At 43.2% G+C, this 23,500-nt stretch overlaps 1 protein-coding gene across 5 annotated transcripts in view; it reads left to right on the top strand.

Moving 5' to 3' along the window:
• LOC143281850 (furin-like protease kpc-1) overlaps positions 1-23,500 on the top strand; it is a 145,260-nt gene that overhangs the window by 82,470 nt on the left and 39,290 nt on the right. For all 5 annotated transcript variants that reach the window (XM_076587096.1, XM_076587095.1, XM_076587094.1 and 2 more), the window contains 6 exons: positions 10,728-10,940; positions 12,648-12,748; positions 13,895-13,998; positions 14,626-14,743; positions 15,470-15,623; positions 17,202-17,364. In XM_076587096.1, coding sequence (XP_076443211.1) covers positions 10,728-10,940; positions 12,648-12,748; positions 13,895-13,998; positions 14,626-14,743; positions 15,470-15,623; positions 17,202-17,364 — 853 coding nt within the window. The remainder of the gene's footprint in view (positions 1-10,727; positions 10,941-12,647; positions 12,749-13,894; positions 13,999-14,625; positions 14,744-15,469; positions 15,624-17,201; positions 17,365-23,500) is intronic.

Genomic DNA, 23,500 nt, shown 5'->3' with positions numbered 1-23,500 from the left:
GGTGTAAAAGATTTACGCATTGACTTAATGCTTTTTTTCACCACCTTTCAGCCATCTTGCAGGTGTAAAAGATTTATGCATTGACTTAATGCATTTTTTCAGAGTCCCTTGGCTTCTGTGTTTTTGCAAAGTTGGGTTAAACTTTCGTTGACAGTAAATCATGTAGTGCCAGTTTTGATATTGATCAGTTGACAGAAAGTCAGTTTTGACATTCATTGGTTGACAGCAAATCATGTAATGCCAGTTTTGATATTGATCAGTTGACAGAAAGTCAGTTTTGACATTGGTTGACAGTAAATCATGTAATGCCAGTTTTGATATTGATCAGTTGACAGAAAGTCAGTTTTGACATTCATTGGTTGACAGTAAATCATGTAATGCCAGTTTTGATATTGATCAGTTGACAGAAAGTCAGTTTTGACATTGGTTGACAGTAAATCATGTAATGCCAGTTTTGATATTGATCAGTTGACAGAAAGTCAGTTTAAACATTCATTGGTTGACAGTAAATCATGTAATGCCAGTTTTGATATTGATCAGTTGACAGAAAGTCAGTTTTGACATTCATTGGTTGACAGCAAGTCAGCTGGTTGGTGGGTGGCATTTGTTTTTCACTCTCACTGAAAACAGCTTCACACAGCATTTAGTGTTTTGACATTCATTGGTTGACATCAGGTCAGTTAGTTGGTGGGTGGCATTTGTTTTTCACCCTCACTGAAAACAGTTTCACACAGCATTTAGTGTTTTGACATTCATTGGTTGACATCAGGTCAGTTAGTTGGTGGGTGGCATTTGTTTTTCACCCTCACTGAAAACAGTTTCACACAGCATTTAGTGTTTTGACATTCATTGGTTGACAGCAAGTCAGCTGGTTGGTGGGTGGCATTTGTTTTTCACCCTCACTGAAAACAGTTTCACACAGCATTTAGTGTTTTGACATTCATTGGTTGACATCAGGTCAGTTAGTTGGTGGGTGGCATTTGTTTTTCACCCTCACTGAAAACAGTTTCACACAGCATTTAGTGTTTTGACATTCATTGGTTGACAGCAAGTCAGCTGGTTGGTGGGTGGCATTTGTTTTTCACCCTCACTGAAAACAGTTTCACACAGCATTTAGTGTTTTGACATTCATTGGTTGACATCAGGTCAGTTAGTTGGTGGGTGGCATTTGTTTTTCACCCTCACTGAAAACAGTTTCACACAGCATTTAGTGTTTTGACATTCATTGGTTGACAGCAAGTCAGCTGGTTGGTGGGTGGCATTTGTTTTTCACCCTCACTGAAAACAGTTTCACACAGCATTTAGTGTTTTGACATTCATTGGTTGACATCAGGTCAGTTAGTTGGTGGGTGGCATTTGTTTTTCACCCTCACTGAAAACAGTTTCACACAGCATTTAGTGTTTTGACATTCATTGGTTGACAGCAAGTCAGCTGGTTGGTGGGTGGCATTTGTTTTTCACCCTCACTGAAAACAGTTTCACACAGCATTTAGTGTTTTGACATTCATTGGTTGACATCAGGTCAGTTAGTTGGTGGGTGGCATTTGTTTTTCACCCTCACTGAAAACAGTTTCACACAGCATTTAGTGTTTTGACATTCATTGGTTGACAGCAAGTCAGCTGGTTGGTGGGTGGCATTTGTCTTTCACTCTCACTGAAAACAGTTTCACACAGCATTTAGTGTTTTGCAGGCTTTGTGTTCTCATTGGTTTTGTATGTATTTTATTTATTTATTTATTCTTCTTTTTTCTTTTTTTTCTTTTTTTAAAGTCCTTACTATGTCATTGAAAGTGATGTAAATGATCTGAGTTCAAGGCCCCATTCCAACGTGGTGTTGTATCAGTATCAGTAGCTCAAGGAGGTGTCACTGCGTTCGGACAAATCCATATATGCTAGACCACATCTGCCAAGCAGATGCCTGACCAGCAGCGAAACGCAATGCTCTCATGGTGTTGTGTCTGTATGAAAAGGCCTATCATGGTGTTGTGTCTGTAGGAAAAGGCCCTTCATGGGGTTATGTCTGTAGGAAAAGGCCCATCATGGTGTTGTGTCTGTAGGAAAAGGCCTATCATGGCGTTGTGTCTGTAGGAAAAGGCCCTTCATGGGGTTATGTCTGTAGGAAAAGGCCCTTCATGGTGTTGTGTCTGAAGGAAAAGGCCCTTCATGGGGTTATGTCTGTAGGAAAAGACCCATCATGGTGTTGTGTCTGTATGAAAAGGCCCTTCATGGTGTTGTGTCTGAAGGAAAAGGCCCTTCATGGGGTTATGTCTGTAGGAAAAGGCCCATCATGGTGTTGTGTCTGTATGAAAAGGCCCTTCATGGTGTTGTGTCTGAAGGAAAAGGCCCTTCATGGGGTTATGTCTGTAGGAAAAGGCTCTTCATGGTGTTGTGTCTGTATGAAAAGGCCCTTCATGGTGTTGTGTCTGAAGGAAAAGGCCCTTCATGGGGTTATGTCTGTAGGAAAAGGCCCGTCATGGTGTTGTGTCTGTAGGGAAAAGGCCTATCATGGTGTTGTGTCTGTAGGAAAAGGCCTATCATGGTGTTGTGTCTGTAGGAAAAGGCCTATCATGGTGTTGTGTCTGTAGGAAAAGGCCTATCATGGTGTTGTGTCTGTAGGAAAAGGCCCATCATGGTGTTGTGTCTGTAGGAAAAGGCCCATCATGGTGTTGTGTCTGTATGAAAAGGCCCATCATAGTGTTGTGTCTGTAGGAAAAGGCCTATCATAGTGTTGTGTCTGTATGAAAAGGCCTATCATGGTGTTGTGTCTGTAGGAAAAGTCCCATCATGGGGTTATGTCTCTAGGAAAAGGCCCGTCATGGTGTTGTGTCTCTAGGAAACATGGTGTTGTGTCTGTAGGAAAAGGCCCGTCATGGCCCGTCATGGTGTTGTGTCTGTAGGAAAAGGCCCTTCATGGTGTTGTGTCTGTAGGAAAAGGCCTGTCATGGTGTTGTGTCTGTAGGAAAAGGCCTGTCATGGTGTTGTGTCTCTTTTCCGCCCGTCATGGTGTTGTGTCTGTAGGAAAAGGCCCGTCATGGTGTTGTGTCTCTAGGAAACATGGTGTTGTGTCTGTAGGAAAAGGCCCGTCATGGCCCGTCATGGTGTTGTGTCTGTAGGAAAAGGCCCATCATGGTGTTGTGTCTCTAGGAAAAGGCCCTTCATGGTGTTGTGTCTGTATGAAAAGGCCCTTCATGGTGTTGTGTCTGAAGGAAAAGGCCCTTCATGGGGTTATGTCTGTAGGAAAAGGCCCTTCATGGTGTTGTGTCTGTATGAAAAGGCCCTTCATGATGTTGTGTCTGAAGGAAAAGGCCCTTCATGGGGTTATGTCTGTAGGAAAAGGCCCATCATGGTGTTGTGTCTGTAGGAAAAGGCCTATCATGGTGTTGTGTCTGTAGGAAAAGGCCTATCATGGTGTTGTGTCTGTAGGAAAAGGCCCATCATGGTGTTGTGTCTGTAGGAAAAGACCCATCATGGTGTTGTGTCTGTATGAAAAGGCCCATCATAGTGTTGTGTCTGTAGGAAAAGGCCTATCATAGTGTTGTGTCTGTATGAAAAGGCCTATCATGGTGTTGTGTCTGTAGGAAAAGTCCCATCATGGGGTTATGTCTCTAGGAAAAGGCCCGTCATGGTGTTGTGTCTCTAGGAAACACGGTGTTGTGTCTGTAGGAAAAGGCCCGTCATGGCCCGTCATGGTGTTGTGTCTGTAGGAAAAGGCCCGTCATGGTGTTGTGTCTGTAGGAAAAGGCCCTTCATGGTGTTGTGTCTCTAGGAAAAGGCCCTTCATGGTGTTGTGTCTGTAGGAAAAGGCCCTTCATAGTGTTGTGTCTGTAGGAAAAGGCCCGTCATGGTGTTGTGTCTGTAGGAAAAGGCCTGTCATGGTGTTGTGTCTCTTTTCCGCCCGTCATGGCGTTGTGTCTGTAGGAAAAGGCCCGTCATGGTGTTGTGTCTCTAGGAAACATGGTGTTGTGTCTGTAGGAAAAGGCCCGTCATGGCCCGTCATGGTGTTGTGTCTGTAGGAAAAGGCCCATCATGGTGTTGTGTCTCTTGGAAAAGGCCCTTCATGGTGTTGTGTCTCTAGGAAAAGGCCCTTCATGGTGTTGTGTCTGTAGGAAAAGGCCTGTCATGGTGTTGTGTCTGTAGGAAAAGACCCTTCATGCCTTCATGGTGTTGTGTCTGTAGGAAAAGGCCCATCATGGTGTTGTGTCTCTTGGAAAAGGCCCTTCATGGTGTTGTGTCTCCAGGGAAAGGCCCTTCATGGTGTTGTATCTAAAAGGCCCGTCATGGTGTTGTGTCTGTAGGGAAAGGCCCTTCATGGTGTTGTGTCTGTAGGAAAAGGCCCTTCATGGTGTTGTGTCTGTATGAAAAGGCCCGTCATGGTGTTGTGTCCATAGGAAAAGGCCCTTCATGGTGTTGTGTCTGTAGGAAACATGGTGTTGTGTCTCTAGGAAAAGGCCCTTCATGGTGTTGTGTCTCTAGGAAAAGGCCCTTCATGGTGTTTTGTCTGTAGCCCTTCTTGGAAAAGGCCCATAGGAAAAGGCCCGTCATGGTGTTGTGTCTCTAGGAAAAGGCCCTTCATGGTGTTGTGTCTCTAGGAAAAGGCCCTTCATGGTGTTGTGTCTGTAGCCCTTCTTGGAAAAGGCCCATAGGAAAAGGCCCGTCATGGTGTTGTGTCTGTAGGAAAAGGCCCTTCATGGTGTTGTGTCCATAGGAAAAGGCCCTTCATGGTGTTGTGTCTGTAGGAAAAGGCCCTTCATGGTGTTGTGTCTGTAGGAAAAGGCCCATCATGGTGTTGTGTCTCTAGGAAACATGGTGTTGTGTCTCTAGGAAAAGGCCCTTCATGGTGTTGTGTCTCTAGGAAACATGTTGCTGTTTCTCTAGGAAAAGGCCCTTCATGGTGTTGTGTCTGTAGGAAAAGGCCCTTCATGGTGTTGTGTCTGTAGGAAAAGGCCCTTCATGGTGCTGTGTGTCTAGGAAAAGGCCCTTCATGGTGTTGTGTGTCTAGGAAAAAGTATAAAAGGCCTGTCATGGTGTTGTGTCTGTAGGAAAAGGCCCTTCATGGTGTTGAGTCTGTAGGAAAAGGCCTGTCATGGTGTTGTGTCTGTAGGAAAAGGCCCTTCATGGTGTTGTGTGTCTAGGAAAAAGTGTAAAAGGCCTGTCATGGTGTTGTGTCTGTAGGAAAAGGCCCTTCATGGTGTTGAGTCTGTAGGAAAAGGCCTGTCATGGTGTTGTGTCTGTAGGAAAAGGCCCTTCATGGTGTTGTGTCTGTAGGAAAAGGCCCTTCATGGTGTTGTGTCTGTAGGAAAAGGCCTTTCATGTGGTTGTGTCTGTAGGAAAGGCCCTTCATGGTGTTGTGTCTGTAGGAAAAGGCCCTTCATGGTGTTGTGTCTGTAGAAAAAGGCCCTTCATGGTGTTGTGTCTAGGAAAAGGCCCTTCATGGTGTTGTGTCTGTAGGAAAAGGCCTTTCATGGTGTTGTGTCTGTAGGAAAAGGCCCTTCATGGTGTTGTGTCTGTAGGAAAAGGCCCTTCATGGTGTTGTGTCTGCAGGAAAAGGCCCATCATGGTGTTGTGTCTCTAATTTTCCTCACTCTACCCAGGTTGGAAGGGGTTCCTGACTTTGGTCAGGGGAGGCTAACTCACTCCATGCCAAGAGTTTTTGCCCTTGCGAATCCCAGAAAACCCAGGGTTTGTATAGGATGGGAAAAAAATTCTAAAAAAAACCCCAATAAACACCCAGACAATTGAAATTTAGTGTGTGTATTCAGTGAATGTTGTTCCATATTTGTGCAAAAAATTAAATTTTTTACTCACCATCTTGTTATTGATCGCGGTATCCATTTTTTGTGTATTTTGTAGCATTTTTGCACCCATCAGAAAGGTATACCAAGTGTCCTTGAACAGCTTACAAATGTTCCACATCACATCCTAACACTATTTGAGGAACTGAAGACCTAGTACATGCAATGAAGTATGAACAGATGGTGGAGAAAGTTGAAATTCACACACACAAAAAAATATATTGTCTCTGCATAAAAAAGGAGTTCACTGTACACAAAAACCTGATTTATTATCACTGACAGTAGTCTTGTCTGGAGTGAAAAAGCTCATGGCAGGTAATGTTGAGTTCTGGGCACAGCTTCACACACAGTGGAACTCCACGTTTTGGACACCAGTTGGCAGTTTGGTGTCTTGGTGTGTTGTGGCGCTTGAACAGGTCTTCACGTACCTTGCACTTGCAGTAGCTGGTCACTCATATCCACTCCAGCCATGTTGGTGATGTAGTCTTGTACTGCAGCTGGCTTCTGTCTTTCAGGATGGTGTCGTGTTGTCACACTGACCATTGTAGTTGGCAGCATGACAGTAGTCAGCACATGAACTGGCTTTTTGTCCTGCCACTTCAGCACAGCAACATGACCTGCAACCATACACACACACAAATGATCATGCAGGTCTGACTCTTTCTTCTTATTGTTGTTTAAATTATTTGTTTGCTTATTCCCTTGTTTATTCCAAATATTTATGTGAATGGAAGCATAATGTGGTAAGTTTTTTACATGTAGTCAAAGAAAACCACCTTAGATTTTTTTTTTTTTTTTTTACAATATTACAAACAATAATGACGGTATCATCAGTTTTAGTACTATTACTGTCATTTCTATAGTACCTTGTTCTACAAATAAACTCCATGTTATTGTAAAACAGAAAATAAGTAAACATATGCATGCAATCACACACACACACACACACACACACACACACACAGTTGTACACCTAAGCATGTGACATTGTTTTCTTTCACACACACACACACACACACACACACACACACACACACACATATATATATATATATATATATATATATATATATATATATATATATATAATACATACACACTCACCATTTTCAGTCCAATCACTGGTAAAACACCAGCAAAGTCGTCCGTTTCACTATCACTGTCCAACGAATCAACATTATCATCTTCAACATCGGAGCCTTCAGTTTGGATCATTTCCAAAGTAGCTTCAACGCTGTGTTGCGTTTAACCTCTCTTACTGTGTCGAACACTTCGACACGACGCCATCTTGTCAAACAACTTGCAGAGCTGACTGAGGGTATGCTTCGTTGTCGACTGCTAACGAACGTGTCACTACACACACGCAGTGTGAGTGAACGAAAAGTTGGCCGGAGATAACTTAAGAATCAGTTCTGCTTTTGAGTTTCGTATCCGACACGTCACTCCAAGAAAAGGCCCGTCATGGTGTTGTGTCTCTAGGAAAAGGCCCATCATGGTGTTGTGTCTGTAGGAAAAGGCCCGTCATGGTGTTGTGTCTCTAGGAAACATGGTGTTGTGTCTCTAGGAAAAGGCCCTTCATGGTGTTGTGTCTGTATGAAAAGGCCCGTCATGGTGTTGTGTCTGTAGGAAAAGGCCCATCATGGTGTTGTGTCTGTAGGAAAAGACCCTTCATGCCTTCATGGTGTTGTGTCTGTAGGAAAAGGCCCGTCATGGTGTTGTGTCTCTTTTCCGCCCGTTATGGTGTTGTGTCTGTAGGAAAAGGCCCTTCATGGTGTTGTGTCTCTAGGAAAAGGCCCGTCATGGTGTTGTGTCTCTAGGAAACATGGTGTTGTGTCTCTAGGAAAAGGCCCTTCATGGTGTTGTGTCTGTATGAAAAGGCCCGTCATGGTGTTGTGTCTGTAGGAAAAGGCCCATCATGGTGTTGTGTCTCTAGGAAACATGGTGTTGTGTCTCTAGGAAACATGGTGTTGTGTCTCTAGGAAAAGGCCCTTCATGGTGTTGTGTCTGTAGGAAAAGGCCCTTCATGGTGTTGTGTCTGTAGGAAAAGGCCCTTCATGGTGTTGTGTCTGTAGGAAAAGACCCTTCATGGTGTTGTATCTAAAAGGCCCTTCATGGTGTTGTGTCTGTAGGAAAAGGCCTGTCATTGTGTTGTGTCCATAGGAAACTTTTCAACTTTTCAAAATCCAAATCCGCATATGCGGACATTGGCATCCAACGCTTTGTCCGATGACATCCACATATGCGGACAATGGCAGTGAGTGAGTTAAAGCTGTGAAAGGAAAGGATTGGCCCCCCCCCCCCACACCCCCCTCTCTCCTTACTTTGCTGAGCCCTTGACACAGTTCACTGCTGCCAAAAAAGGCTTTGGGACCTTTAACCTTTCACCTTTAGATCCATCATTTGCAAACAGCAGGTATCCACAACACTGTGGTGGTGGTGACTGAACATTGTCCAGGTATCCACAACACTGTGGTGTGGTGACTGAACATTGTCCAGGTATCCACAACACTGTGGTGGTGGTGACTGAACATTGTCCAGGTATCCACAACACTGTGGTGTGGTGACTGAACATTGTCCAGGTATCCACAACACTGTGGGATGGTGACTGAACATTGTCCAGGTATCCACAACACTGTGGTGTGGTGACTGAACATTGTCCAGGTATCCACAACACTGTGGTGGTGGTGACTGAACATTGTCCAGGTATCCACAACACTGTGGTGTGGTGACTGAACATTGTCCAGGTATCCACAACACTGTGGGATGGTGACTGAACATTGTCCAGGTATCCACAACACTGTGGTGTGGTGACTGAACATTGTCCAGGTATCCACAACACTGTGGTGGTGGTGACTGAACATTGTCCAGGTATCCACAACACTGTGGTGTGGTGACTGAACATTGTCCAGGTATCCACAACACTGTGGTGGTGGTGACTGAACATTGTCCAGGTATCCACAACACTGTGGTGTGGTGACTGAACATTGTCCAGGTATCCACAACACTGTGGTGGTGACTGAACATTGTCCAGGTATCCACAACACTGTGGTGGTGACTGAACATTGTCCAGGTATCCACAACACTGTGGTGGTGACTGAACATTGTCCAGGTATCCACAACACTGTGGGATGGTGACTGAACATTGTCCAGGTATCCACAACACTGTGGTGTGGTGACTGAACATTGTCCAGGTATCCACAACACTGTGGTGTGGTGACTGAACATTGTCCAGGTATCCACAACACTGTGGTGTGGTGACTGAACATTGTCCAGGTATCCACAACACTGTGGTGGTGACTGAACATTGTCCAGGTATCCACAACACTGTGGTGGTGACTGAACATTGTCCAGGTATCCACAACACTGTGGTGTGGTGACTGAACATTGTCCAGGTATCCACAACACTGTGGTGGTGACTGAACATTGTCCAGGTATCCACAACACTGTGGGATGGTGACTGAACATTGTCCAGGTATCCACAACACTGTGGTGTGGTGACTGAACATTGTCCAGGTATCCACAACACTGTGGTGGTGACTGAACATTGTCCAGGTATCCACAACACTGTGGTGGTGACTGAACATTGTCCAGGTATCCACAACACTGTGGGATGGTGACTGAACATTGTCCAGGTATCCACAACACTGTGGGATGGTGACTGAACATTGTCCAGGTATCCACAACACTGTGGTGGTGACTGAACATTGTCCAGGTATCCACAACACTGTGGGATGGTGACTGAACATTGTCCAGGTATCCACAACACTGTGGTGGTGACTGAACATTGTCCAGGTATCCACAACACTGTGGTGTGGTGACTGAACATTGTCCAGGTATCCACAACACTGTGGTGGTGACTGAACATTGTCCAGGTCTCCACAACACTGTGGTGTGGTGACTGAACATTGTCCAGGTATCCACAACACTGTGGTGGTGGTGACTGAACATTGTCCAGGTATCCACAACACTGTGGTGGTGACTGAACATTGTCCAGGTATCCACAACACTGTGGTGGTGACTGAACATTGTCCAGGTATCCACAACACTGTGGGATGGTGACTGAACATTGTCCAGGTATCCACAACACTGTGGTGGTGGTGACTGAACATTGTCCAGGTATCCACAACACTGTGGTGTGGTGACTGAACATTGTCCAGGTATCCACAACACTGTGGGATGGTGACTGAACATTGTCCAGGTATCCACAACACTGTGGGATGGTGACTGAACATTGTCCAGGTATCCACAACACTGTGGGATGGTGACTGAACATTGTCCAGGTCTCCACAACACTGGGGTGGTGACTGAACATTGTCCAGGTCTCCACAACACTGTGGTGTGGTGACTGAACATTGTCCAGGTATCCACAACACTGTGGTGGTGGTGACTGAACATTGTCCAGGTATCCACAACACTGTGGTGGTGACTGAACATTGTCCAGGTATCCACAACACTGTGGTGTGGTGACTGAACATTGTCCAGGTATCCACAACACTGTGGTGGTGGTGACTGAACATTGTCCAGGTATCCACAACACTGTGGTGGTGACTGAACATTGTCCAGGTATCCACAACACTGTGGTGGTGACTGAACATTGTCCAGGTATCCACAACACTGTGGTGGTGACTGAACATTGTCCAGGTATCCACAACACTGTGGTGGTGGTGACTGAACATTGTCCAGGTATCCACAACACTGTGGTGGTGGTGACTGAACATTGTCCAGGTATCCACAACACTGTGGTGGTGACTGAACATTGTCCAGGTATCCACAACACTGTGGGATGGTGACTGAACATTGTCCAGGTATCCACAACACTGTGGTGGTGGTGACTGAACATTGTCCAGGTATCCACAACACTGTGGGATGGTGACTGAACATTGTCCAGGTCTCCACAACACTGGGGTGGTGACTGAACATTGTCCTCTGCTGCAGGGTCGGGATGGCAAAGGATCCATCTTTGTGTGGGCGTCTGGCAACGGGGGCAGCGCGCAGGATTCTTGTAACTGTGATGGCTACGCGAACAGCATCTACACTCTGTCCATCTCGTCCACCTCGGAGCACGGCACCAAGCCCTGGTACTTGGAGGAGTGTGCCTCCACTCTGGCCACCACCTACAGCAGCGGGGCTTACAACGAAAAACAGATTGTGAGCAGGAGTGTGGGGAGGGTTTTGAGGATGATGGCAGAATGGTTAAGATGCTCAGCTGTCAATACAGTGAGTCTGTGAAGGTGTGGGTTCGAATCCTGCTCTCGCCCTTTCTCTGAAGTTTGACTGGAAAATCAAACTGAGCGTCTAGTCTTTCGGATGAGACAGTAAACTGAGGTACCGTGTGCAGTACACACTTGGTGCTCTGAAAAAGAACCCATGGCAAGGAGAGTTGTCCTCTGGTAAGATTATAGAAAAAGAAATCCATTCTGATAGGTATAAGCATGCACTGGAGGACTGACAGGCGTGTTGTGTTCTGCTGCTGTCAGGCATCTGCCAAGCAGATGTGGTGTAGCTTATATGGATTTGTCTGAATGCAGTGACACCTTGAGAAACTGAAACTGAAACTGAGAGGTTACTGCTACTGCTGTATTGTTGTCATGGAGGTTAGTTCAAACAGACTGAGTTAGTAGGTTCTTGAGAGGACTTTTTAGTGTACAGTATTGTTGTATTAGAGGTCCATTTGTGTTTTGTTTTTTTAATTTATATTTTATTTTTTGGTTTTGTCTTTTTAAAATTGAAATGACTTAGATGATATAATTTGTGTTTTTTTTAAATTTTTTAATTTTAGTTTGTCTTTTTAAATTGAAATGACAGATATATATATATATATATATATATATATATATATATATATATATATATATATATATATATATATATATATATATTTCTTTTTATCACAACAGATTTCTGTGTGTGAAATTCGGGCTGCTCTCCTGAGGGAGAGCGTGTTGCTACTCTACAGCGCCACCCATTTTTTTGTATTTTTTCCTGCGTGCTGTTTGATTTGTTTTTCCTATCGAAGTGGATTTTTCTACAGAATTTTGCCAGGAACAACCCTTTTGTTGCCGTGGGTTCTTTTACGTGCGTTAAGTGCATGCTGCACATGGGACCTCGGGTTATCGTCTCATCTGAATGACTAGCGTCCAGACCACCACTCAAGGTCTAGTAGAGGGGGAGAAAATATCGGCGGCCGAGCCGTGATTCAAACCAGCGTGCTCAGATTCTCTCGTTTCTAGGTGGACGTGTTACCTCTAGGCCATCACTCCACTGTATATAAAAGTAAAGAAGGAAAGATTTAGAGAGAATGTGGAATATTTTTTAATTGAAATGACTTAGAAGAGGTATTAAAAAAAAAAGTAAAGAAGGAAAGATTGAGAGAGAGAGAGAGTGGAATACTTCCTGTGAAAGTTCCTGACTGGGCTCCACTTGTTCTGATTTTCAACATTAAACTGCAAACAAAGACTGCAAAACGCAAATCAGAGTAGGATGAAGATTGAAGACTGATGAAGGGAACCAACTCATCACACATGCTATGGATTGAGGAAACATGGATACGGACCAGTCTTTGACTCAAGAGTCTGCTGTTACGAGTTTCTCGGGAAGTGTGTGCTAAGTGATGCTCTGTTGTTACAAGTTATCCATGTAATTCGTCTGCAGTGAGCTAAAGACAGTGCATTGTTTTAAATTCTTGTTGTTTAATACAAACCATATCTGTGCATTTTAGTGCACACTATTATTGTTTTAAAGGATTATGGCACTGTTGTTTTATCTACTATTGTAGGTAGTGCTGTGTGTTTTCAGGGATTCAACCTTGACTTTTGCAGATGCTGAAGGTTGACTTGTGTGTGTGTGTGTCAACAGGTGACAGTTGACCTTCATAAGCGTTGCACACAATCTCACACTGGCACCTCTGCATCTGCCCCTCTTGCTGCCGGCATCGTTGCCCTCATACTGGAAGCCAAGTCAGTGCCAGTCATTCTGTCATGATTTGTTTGGAGGTGGCATTTTGTGTTTGCTGGCTAAATCTCTCTCTCTCTCCCTCTCTCTGTGTCTTTCTCTCTTGAAATATCTATACATATTGTATTACTAATTTTTGTCACAACAGATTTCTCTGTGTGAAATTCGGTCTGCTCTCACTACACTGAGAGCGCTGCCCATTCTTTTTGTATTTTTCCTGCTTGCAGTTTTTCTTTTATTTGTTTTCCTATCAAAGTGGATTTTTCTACAGAATGTTGTCAGGGACAAGCCTTTTGTTGCCGTGGATTCTTTTACGTGCGCTAAGTGCATGCTGCACACAGGACCTTGGTTTATCAGCTCATCTGAATGACTAGCGTCCAGACCACCACTCAAGGTCAAGTGGAGGGGGAGAAAATACTGGCAACTGTGCCGTGATTCGAACCAGTGCGCTCAGATTCTCTTGCTTCCTAGGTGGATGCGTTACCTCTAGGCCATCATTCCACATATATATTGGTATATATGTGTGTGTATGTATGTGTACCAGATGGACACAATTACAGTTGGAGTTAAAATATTTGCAGTGAAATCAAATCATGTTACCTTTTGCACATTTGATTGCAAAGGGGCCATTTAGAGCTTTTTACCCATTTAGACATTAGTGCAAGGCTTTAAGTGAATAGTCACTGAGCTAAGAGAGGTTACTGGCAAGATTTCTTTATTTTACAGATTTGATTTTGATCATTAAGAATAAGATAAACATTAGTAATCATATTTGTTTTTATTTCTGGATATTTTTTTCCTAATGAAACTAATCTGACATGGAATTTAATGCTTTGAGCCACAGATCATACCATGCGCCATATTAGGACTTTGTTCATGTCTGTTCATGATATAAATACAGTCTTCTTCTTGTTAAGACACAGTTATGATGCTGTTTCTATTTCTGGTGGAGAAAAATTCAGTAAAGCTGATGGTGGTACTACAGCTGCAACAACAGTTTGTCGGGTTAACCTGTCATGCAGGCAGTGAACAGATTAATCAGTGACAAATTACTGCAATTGTTTTCTCGTGTTCATACCCAGAGATTTGATTTTTAGCTTTCTGTACGACAACAATGTGATTGTTGTGCATTTTTGATTTGATGTGGACAGCCCTGAGTTGACATGGCGTGACGTGCAGTACATCACACTGATGACGTCGCGTCCAGAACCCATGGTTGATGGACAGTGGGTCACCAACGCTCTAGGTCGCAAAGGTCTGTGGTCGGTGGTGATTTTTGGGGTGAGGGGTGTGGGGGTTTGATGAATGAGTTGGGTGAGAAGGCACATGTTGGAAATGTGGAAGTGAAAGATCTGATGTTCATTATATTGTATTGCATTGTATTGTATTGTATTAAATTTGTCACACAAGGTTTCTCTGTATGAAATTTGGGCTGCTCTTGCCAGGGAGAGCGCCACTAGAATGAGATCGCCACCCTTTTTTCTGCTTGCAAGTGTATTTGTTTTCCTACCAAGGTGGATGTTTTTTTTCTTTATAGTCACCTGTCTAGAGTGCATGTGGCTCAGCAGCTCTACCCTGAAGAACGTGGGATATGATTTAAAAGACTTATGAGACCTATTAAAATGGAGTGGTTTTTGTATGTGTGTGTGGAAAGATCAGACTTGGGTCCATAAAAGACTGTCCTTGAATGACATTGCACACCAACACCCACATCCACCTGCCCACCATCCACATACCCAACCTCCCAGTACCCCCCCCCCCCCTCCCCTTTCCCTTCTCACACACACAGACACACACAGAGACAGACACACACATGCCCACAATTGGCACAAAGCATGTCATGATATTGTTTAGGACTGTGGCATGTTGTGTCCTGTTACAGTTAGTCTACGCTATGGCTATGGTCTGATGGACGCGTCCCGAATGGTCGAACTTGCGTTGAAGTGGCGCAACGTTCCAGAACAGCATATCTGCCTTCAGCCGTCATCACAAAAAGACCAGTGAGTAACTGAAATGTATTTTAATTACACATACTTAACCATGACCTAACTAGTGCAGACTCCGGCAGGGGTCTGACATTCCTGTGAGTAATTGAAATGTATTTTCTGCATGAAATTGAAGGTTTAAATGGCAACAGCGAAGGTGAAAATGAAAAGCAATTATGTTTGACTTTCTATACGTCTCTTTTTGAGTGCAAATTATCTGAAATTCCAGATGACTGTTTTGATATTCCAGATGTCTGTTTTTCAATACAAGTACTGAAGTAGGTCTATTGTTTGAAATTCCAGATGTCTGTTATTGAGTGCAAGTATGTCTGAAATTCCATATATCTGTTTTTCAGAAGTCTGAAAAGTTTGATTGATTTCTTGTTTCATTGTTTGAGGTATATCAATCTTAATTACCTGTTTGACACCTTCTTAATACCCTTTTTTTCTGCCATGCAAGATAGATAAGAAAATCAGTCAGTTCATTAGAATTACTACAAGAGTGCTTTATATGTTGTGCCATTGTCTGTGAAAGGTATAATGTAGCAGACGAGCAGTTTTGATTGATTTATTGATTGATTGACATGAATACTGATTGACAGGACTGGTTAGTAGAAATTGATATGGTTCATTTATGAGATTTGGCCTTGAAAATCTTTTTGTCTGTGTTTTCAAGCACTTTCGTGACAACTGAAATATGTCTTTAGTCTCTCTACTCACTGTATGTGTGTGTGTTAACAGAGGGCTGGTGGGTCAGAAACACACAACAACCATCACCACAGACGGTTGCAAAGGTCAGAGGACCGAGGTGCAATATCTGGAGCATGTGCAGTGTCGCATATCCCTCAGTTTCCATCCTCGAGGCAGCATTGTTCTTCATCTCACTTCACCCCAGGTATTGTCTGGTTTTTCTTTCAGTTTGGGTCTGACCGACCTCTCTGTAGCTTCTCTTTTTTTCTGTTTTTTTATCCTCTTAGTACCTTTGGTGCTTTGGTAACAAGTGGTAGTTCATACTTTAATCAAGGGGTGGTATGTTATGTCATTAAATTAATTGTGTTCGTTCTTGCTTCAGTCTTATTGATTTGTTATTGGTAACAAGTGGTAGTTTATACTTTAATCAAGGGATGGTATGTTATGTCATTAAATTAATTGTATTTGTTCTTGCTTCAGTCTTATTGATTTGTTATTGGTAACAAGTGGTAGTTTATACTTTAATCAAGGGATGGTATGTTATGTCATTAAATTAATTGTGTTTGTTCTTGCTTCAGTCTTATTGATTTGCTATTGCCTGCTTGCTTGTGTAAACATGTTCTTTAAGCTTAGTTTGGTGTTTTGGTATGTGTGGACTATTTGAAAAGAAAGTTCTTCTTTTGTTGTTGTTTTTATTGGTGTTTAAAAGAAAATTTGTTTTCTGTTGCTTTTTATTGGTGTTTTGGTATGTGTGGACTATTTGAAAAGAAAGTTCTTCTTTTGTTGCTTTTTTATTGGTGTTTTGGTATGTGTGGACTATTTGAAAAGAAAGTTCTTCTTTTGTTGCTTTTTTATTGGTGTTTTGGTGTGTGTGGACTGTTTGAAAAGAAAGTTCTTCTTTTGTTGCTTTTTTATTGGTGTTTTGGTATGTGTGGACTGTTTGAAAAGAAAGTTCTTCTTTTGTTGCTTTTTTATTGGTGTTTTGGTGTGTGTGGACTGTTTGAAAAGAAAGTTCTTCTTTTGTTGCTTTTTTATTGGTGTTTTGGTATGTGTGGACTGTTTGAAAAGAAAGTTCTTCTTTTGTTGCTTTTTTATTGGTGTTTTGGTATGTGTGGACTGTTTGAAAAGAAAGTTCTTCTTTTGTTGCTTTTTTATTGGTGTTTTGGTGTGTGTGGACTGTTTGAAAAGAAAGTTCTTCTTTTGTTGCTTTTTTATTGGTGTTTTGGTATGTGTGGACTATTTGAAAAGAAAGTTCTTCTTTTGTTGCTTTTTTATTGGTGTTTTGGTATGTGTGGACTGTTTGAAAAGAAAGTTCTTCTTTTGTTGCTTTTTTATTGGTGTTTTGGTATGTGTGGACTATTTGAAAAGAAAGTTCTTCTTTTGTTGCTTTTTTATTGGTGTTTTGGTATGTGTGGACTGTTTGAAAAGAAAGTTCTTCTTTTGTTGCTTTTTTATTGGTGTTTTGGTATGTGTGGACTGTTTGAAAAGAAAGTTCTTCTTTTGTTGCTTTTTTATTGGTGTTTTGGTATGTGTGGACTATTTGAAAAGAAAGTTCTTCTTTTGTTGCTTTTTTATTGGTGTTTTGGTATGTGTGGACTGTTTGAAAAGAAAGTTCTTCTTTTGTTGCTCTTTTATTATCACACCACACAAAAAAGAAAACAACACCAACATCACAGCATAGAACACAACAATTGTCAGCAGAAAAAAAACAACTGGAGAGATGTTTATCTTGTGTGTCTGCATGCGTGTGTGCTTGTGTGTATGCATGTGTGTGTGTGTGCAGGGGACGAGGTCTACCATCTTGCCCCGCCGTCCCAACGACGTATCCTCCTCTGGCTTCAATGACTGGCCCTTCCTCTCCGTCCACTTCTGGGGGGAAGACCCCAGGGGCCAGTGGACCTTGGAGATAGAAAACGGGAACCCTTACAGATCCCAGTTGGATGGAGGTTTGGAGAAGTTTTTTTTTTTTTTTTTTTTTTTTTTTTCCCCATTTACCTTGATTCACCTTGCAGATTGAAAATGGAAATCCCTACAAACCCCTTTCCCTGTTTTTCCTGTTTCGTCAGGAGTCACCTTGGAGATTGAAAATGGAAATCCCTACAAACCCCTTTCCCTGTTTTTCCTGTTTCGTCAGGGTCACCTTGGAGATTGAAAATGGAAATCCCTACAAACCCCTTTCCCTGTTTTTCCTGTTTCGTCAGGGTCACCTTGCAGATTGAAAATGGAAATCCCTACAAACCCCTTTCCCTGTTTTTCCTGTTTCGTCAGGAGTCACCTTGGAGATTGAAAATGAAAATCCCTACAAACCCCTTTCCCTGTTTTTCCTGTTTCGTCAGGGTCACCTTGCAGATTGAAAATGAAAATCCCTACAAACCCCTTTCCCTGTTTTTCCTGTTTCGTCAGGGTCACCTTGGAGATTGAAAATGGAAATCCCTACAAACCCCTTTCCCTGTTTTTCCTGTTTCGTCAGGGTCACCTTGGAGATTGAAAATGGAAATCCCTACAAACCCCTTTCCCTGTTTTTCCTGTTTCGTCAGGAGTCACCTTGGAGATTGAAAATGGAAATCCCTACGAACCCCTTTCCCTGTTTTTCCTGTTTCGTCAGGAGTCACCTTGGAGATTGAAAATGGAAATCCCTACAAACCCCTTTCCCTGTTTTTCCTGTTTCGTCAGGGTCACCTTGGAGATTGAAAATGGAAATCCCCTTAGCCTCCAATTCAGTGGAGCTAAAAAAAGCTCACAGTTGCTTTTGTTGTTTTTTTGCCCTCTCCCCCCCACATTGTCTCCTGATTCGCCAGGGATCACCTTGGACATTGAAATGGGAAATCCCTACACAGTGGGTCACCAATGCTGTAGGTTGCAAGGTGAATAGTTGAATATTTTTGGTTAGTCAGTAAGGAGGTAGGAAGAGTTTAAAACAGTTCATCTTTCTTTCCCTCTGTCTCCCCATTTCCCCTCATTCTTCAGGGGTCAGTGACCATGTACATTGAAAATGGAAATACCTGCAACACCCAGATGGAGGAAGGAAACCAGATGGAGATGCCATGTCAGAATGTGTGAGGTGTTGGACCAGATCCAGTGTTCAGCAGAGTGTGTGAGGTGTTGGACCAGATCCAGTGTTCAGCAGAGTGTGTGAGGTGTTGGACCAGATCCAGTGTTCAGCAGAATGTTTGAGGTGTTGGACCAGATCCAGTGTTCAGAATGTGTGAGGTGTTGGACCAGATCCAGTGTTCAGCAGAGTGTGTGAGGTGTTGGACCAGATCCAGTGTTCAGCAGAGTGTGTGAGGTGTTGGACCAGATCCAGTGTTCAGCAGAATGTTTGAGGTGTTGGACCAGATCCAGTGTTCAGCAGAATGTGTGAGGTGTTGGACCAGATCCAGTGTTCAGCAGAGTGTGTGAGGTGTTGGACCAGATCCAGTGTTCAGCAGAGTGTGTGAGGTGTTGGACCAGATCCAGTGTTCAGCAGAGTGTGTGAGGTGTTGGACCAGATCCAGTGTTCAGCAGAATGTTTGAGGTGTTGGACCAGATCCAGTGTTCAGCAGAGTGTGTGAGGTGTTGGACCAGATCCAGTGTTCAGCAGAGTGTGTGAGGTGTTGGACCAGATCCAGTGTTCAGCAGAATGTGTGAGGTGTTGGACCAGATCCAGTGTTCAGCAGAGTGTGTGAGGTGTTGGACCAGATCCAGTGTTCAGCAGAGTGTGTGAGGTGTTGGACCAGATCCAGTGTTCAGTGGGTGATGACAGTCCCAGACACCATCTCAGCTTGATGTTGTGTCCTTGGGAAAGGCAGTTTGATGTTCCTCACGACACCCAGCCGCAAATAAGGGTACCCGACTTTGGTTGGGGGTAGATTAAAAGCACTGGAAGGAGAGATATGGGCCCTGCTTTCTAATGTTGAGCCCTAGAATAGACACATGAATATTGATAGATTTCTGCTTTCCAGTGTTGAGCCCTAGAATAGACACATGAGTATTAATAGATTTCTGCTTTCCAGTGTTGAGCCCTAGAATAGACACATGAGTATTAATAGATTTCTGCTTTCCAGTGTTGAGCCCTAGAATAGACACATGAATATTAATAGATTTCTGCTTTCCAGTGTTGAGCACCTAGAATAGACACACGGATATTAATAGATTTCTGCTTTCCAGTGTTGAGCCCTAGAATAGACACCTGAATATTAATAGATTTCTGCTTTCCAGTGTTGAGCCCTAGAATAGACACCTGAATATTAATAGATTTCTGCTTTCCAGTGTTGAGCCCTAGAATAGACACATGAATATTAATAGATTTCTGCTTTCCAGTGTTGAGCCCTAGAATAGACACATGAATATTAATAGATTTCTGCTTTCCAGTGTTGAGCCCTAGAACAGACACATGAATATTAATAGATTTCTGCTTTCCAGTGTTGAGCCCTAGGATATAGACACATGAGTATTAATAGATTTCTGCTTTCCAGTGTTGAGCCCTAGAATACACATGAATATTAATAGATTTTCCAGTGTTGAGCCCTAGAATAGACACCTGAATATTAATGAATTTCTGCTTTCCAGTGTTGAGCCCCAGAATAGACACATGAATATTAATAAATTTCTGCTTTCCAGTGTTGAGCCCTATAATAGACACACGAATATTAATAGATTTCTGCTTTCCAATGTTGAGCCCTAGAATAGACACACAAATATCAATAAATTTCTGCTTTCCATTGTTGAGCTCCATAATAGACACATGAATATTAATAGATTTCTGCTTTCCAGTGTTGAGCCCTAGAATAGACACATGAATATTAATATATTTCTGCTTTCCAGTGTTGAGCCCTAGAATAGACACCTGAATATTAATAGATTTCTGCTTTCCAGTGTTGAGCCCTAGAATAGACACATGAATATTAATAGATTTCTGCTTTCCAGTGTTGAGCCCTAGAACAGACACATGAATATTAATAGATTTCTGCTTTCCAGTGTTGAGCCCTAGAATAGACACACAAATATTAATAAATTTCTGCTTTCCATTGTTGAGCCCCAGAATAGACACATGAATATTAATAAATTTCTGCTTTCCAGTGTTGAGCCCCAGAATAGACACATGAATATTAATAGATTTCTGCTTTCCAGTGTTGAGCCCTAGAATAGACACATGAATATTAATAGATTTCTGCTTTCCAATGTTGAGCCCTAGAATAGACACACGAATATTAATAAATTTCTGCTTTCCATTGTTGAGCCCCAGATTAGACACATGGATATTAATAAATTTCTGCTTTCCATTGTTGAGCCCCAGAATAGACACATGAATATTAATAAATTTCTGCTTTCCAGTGTTGAGCCCTAGAATAGACACATGAATATTAATAAATTTCTGTTTTCAATTGTTGAGCCCCAGAATAGACATGAATATTAATAAATTTCTGCTTTCCATTGTTGAGCCCTAGAATAGACACATGAATATTGATAGATTTCTGCTTTCCATTGTTGAGCCCCAGAATAGACACATGAATATTAATAAATTTCTGCTTTCCAGTGTTGAGCCCCAGAATAGACACATGAATATTAATAAATTTCCCCTGTAGCAGTAAAAGGTTATGGGATCTTTTAACTTTATAACCATTAAAAAGTTTTTTTAACCCTCTTGTATTCAGATTCTCTGAGGCCAAACTCCCCCTAGCTTTCGGATTCTTTTGGTGAGTTTAGCCTTAAAATGGGTATGTATGGTTCACGCTTCACCACAACCAAGAATAAACCTCTAGTCATGAAATTTGGCAGGTATGGTCATGAGGCTTTGTTCTGTCATGTGAGCGAGACTTTGTATGTAGATGTAAAAGGTCGTGTCTCTGTCAACAAAAAGTCACCAAATGTGTCACATGCGATGGTGACACTTGTAATACAGCACACCAACATACAGTTATCCCATGCACACATGTTAGTGTTGTAAAATGAAAGCTGCGGCCTATGATCAGTCTCCTGTCTGCCAGTACATTTCCACAGGAAAGCCAAAAGAATGTCACACAACTAGTGTCAATTGTCACAATTGAAGAGTTGCTGGAGATAGTTTCATGCACAGTTCCATGTTGTTCTTATGTCATTGTTCTAAGCACTTTGTACAGATCCGTTTGTATATGCACCCAATGTATAGCTGTACAGTAAGGATGGTGAGTAGTGTGTCACTGCTGAGTGCCATAGAGGTAAGCACATAAACAAAATGAAGTTGTCCTACTGTTGAGCCACATTCTGCCCATGGTAATCAGGAAGCAGTCATTCCTGCGGAAGCAGAGAGTTACCTGGCAGAAAGAACACATAAATGATGTTTCTACACGTCGTCCCTTTGCTGTCCTATGACCGTCTTTCATCAGGTGTTGTATCGAACCACAGGGGGTCAGGTGTGCCCTAGGCTACTTGTTTCTGTTGGGCATATTCATTGGTCTCTTCTGCTGCTACTTGAAAGAATGTGAAGGGTATGAACAAAAAGAAATAATCCAGAGGGGTGGCAGTGCTTGGCAGCGAATGCACAGGGCCCGTCACAGTTGGAATGCAGCCACGTTGGTAGCCTGAGTAGCCAGTCGCGATATGGTTTGCTGAGCGGCATGTGGCACATTGTCCTCGGGATCACTTCACCACTTTTTTCTCCTTGATCGGAGCCTAAATGTATGTCAGAATCTACAGACTCTGCTTGTAACTCTTCACACTCTTCGTTTTCATATTTCTTTTATATCTTGTAAAATAAGATCCAGTTCCTCCTCAAAATAGTCCTCGAACTCACAGGTGTAAGCAGACGACACCATTGTGAAAATCGGTCAGTTTTATTCACAACTCTCCACATGCAGTTTCCCTCCATTCTTTGTGAATGGAAGTGGTGCTGGCATCCAAAAATAGTGATGCCAGTTTATTGGACTATAGTGGGGAAATCCCCACAGACGTTTAGTGCCTGTTGAGCATCGTCACAGCATCACCACATGATGGAAAAGTACCACACACATTCGGCTGACGACACCCACCCTGAAACCTAGTGTGAGTGCTCCCGTCTGCTTCTGTTTAGAATGCAATAGGGTTAATGAGAGCTGAAAGTAGTTTGTCTTGTTAATGAGAGCTGAAAGTAGTTTGTCTTGTTAATGAGAGCTGAAAGTAGTTTGTCTTTCTCTCCTTTCCTCCCAGCCCTCCCTCATTGCCTCCTTCCCAGTGTCACCTCATTCACCCCTCCCTCATTGCCTCCTTCCCAGTGTCACCTGATTCACCCCTCCCTCATTGCCTCCTTCCCAGTGTCACCTGATTCACCACTCCCTCATTGCCTCATTCCCATTGTCACCTGATTCACCACTCCCTCATTGCCTCCTTCCCAGTGTCACCTGATTCACCACTCCCTCATTGCCTCCTTCCCAGTGTCACCTCATTCACCACTCCCTCATTGCCTCATTCCCAGTGTGACCTGATTCACCACTCCCTCATTGCCTCATTCCCAGTCCCTCATTGCCTCCTTCCCAGTGTCACCTGATTCACCCCTCCCTCATTGCCTCATTCCCAGTGTCACCTGATTCACCCCTCCCTCATTGCCTCATTCCCAGTGTCACCTGATTCACCACTCCCTCATTGCCTCCTTCCCAGTGTCACCTCATTCACCACTCCCTCATTGCCTCATTCCCAGTGTCACCTGATTCACCACTCCCTCATTGCCTCCTTCCCAGTGTGACCTGATTCACCACTCCCTCATTGCCTCATTCCCAGTCCCTCATTGCCTCCTTCCCAGTGTCACCTGATTCACCACTCCCTCATTGCCTCATTCCCAGTGTCACCTGATTCACCCCTCCCTCATTGCCTCATTCCCATTGTCACCTGATTCACCCCTCCCTCATTGCCTCCTTCCCAGTGTCACCTGATTCACCCCTCCCTCATTGCCTCATTCCCATTGTCACCTGATTCACCACTCCCTCATTGCCTCCTTCCCAGTGTCACCTCATTCACCACTCCCTCATTGCCTCCTTCCCAGTGTCACCTGATTCACCCCTCCCTCATTGCCTCCTTCCCAGTGTGACCTGATTCACCACTCCCTCATTGCCTCATTCCCATTGTCACCTGATTCACCCCTCCCTCATTGCC

Source organism: Babylonia areolata, chromosome 5, assembly GCF_041734735.1.
Source record: "Babylonia areolata isolate BAREFJ2019XMU chromosome 5, ASM4173473v1, whole genome shotgun sequence".
Lineage (NCBI taxonomy): Eukaryota > Metazoa > Mollusca > Gastropoda > Neogastropoda > Buccinidae > Babylonia > Babylonia areolata.
This window is presented reverse-complemented; position numbering and strand designations above follow the sequence as displayed.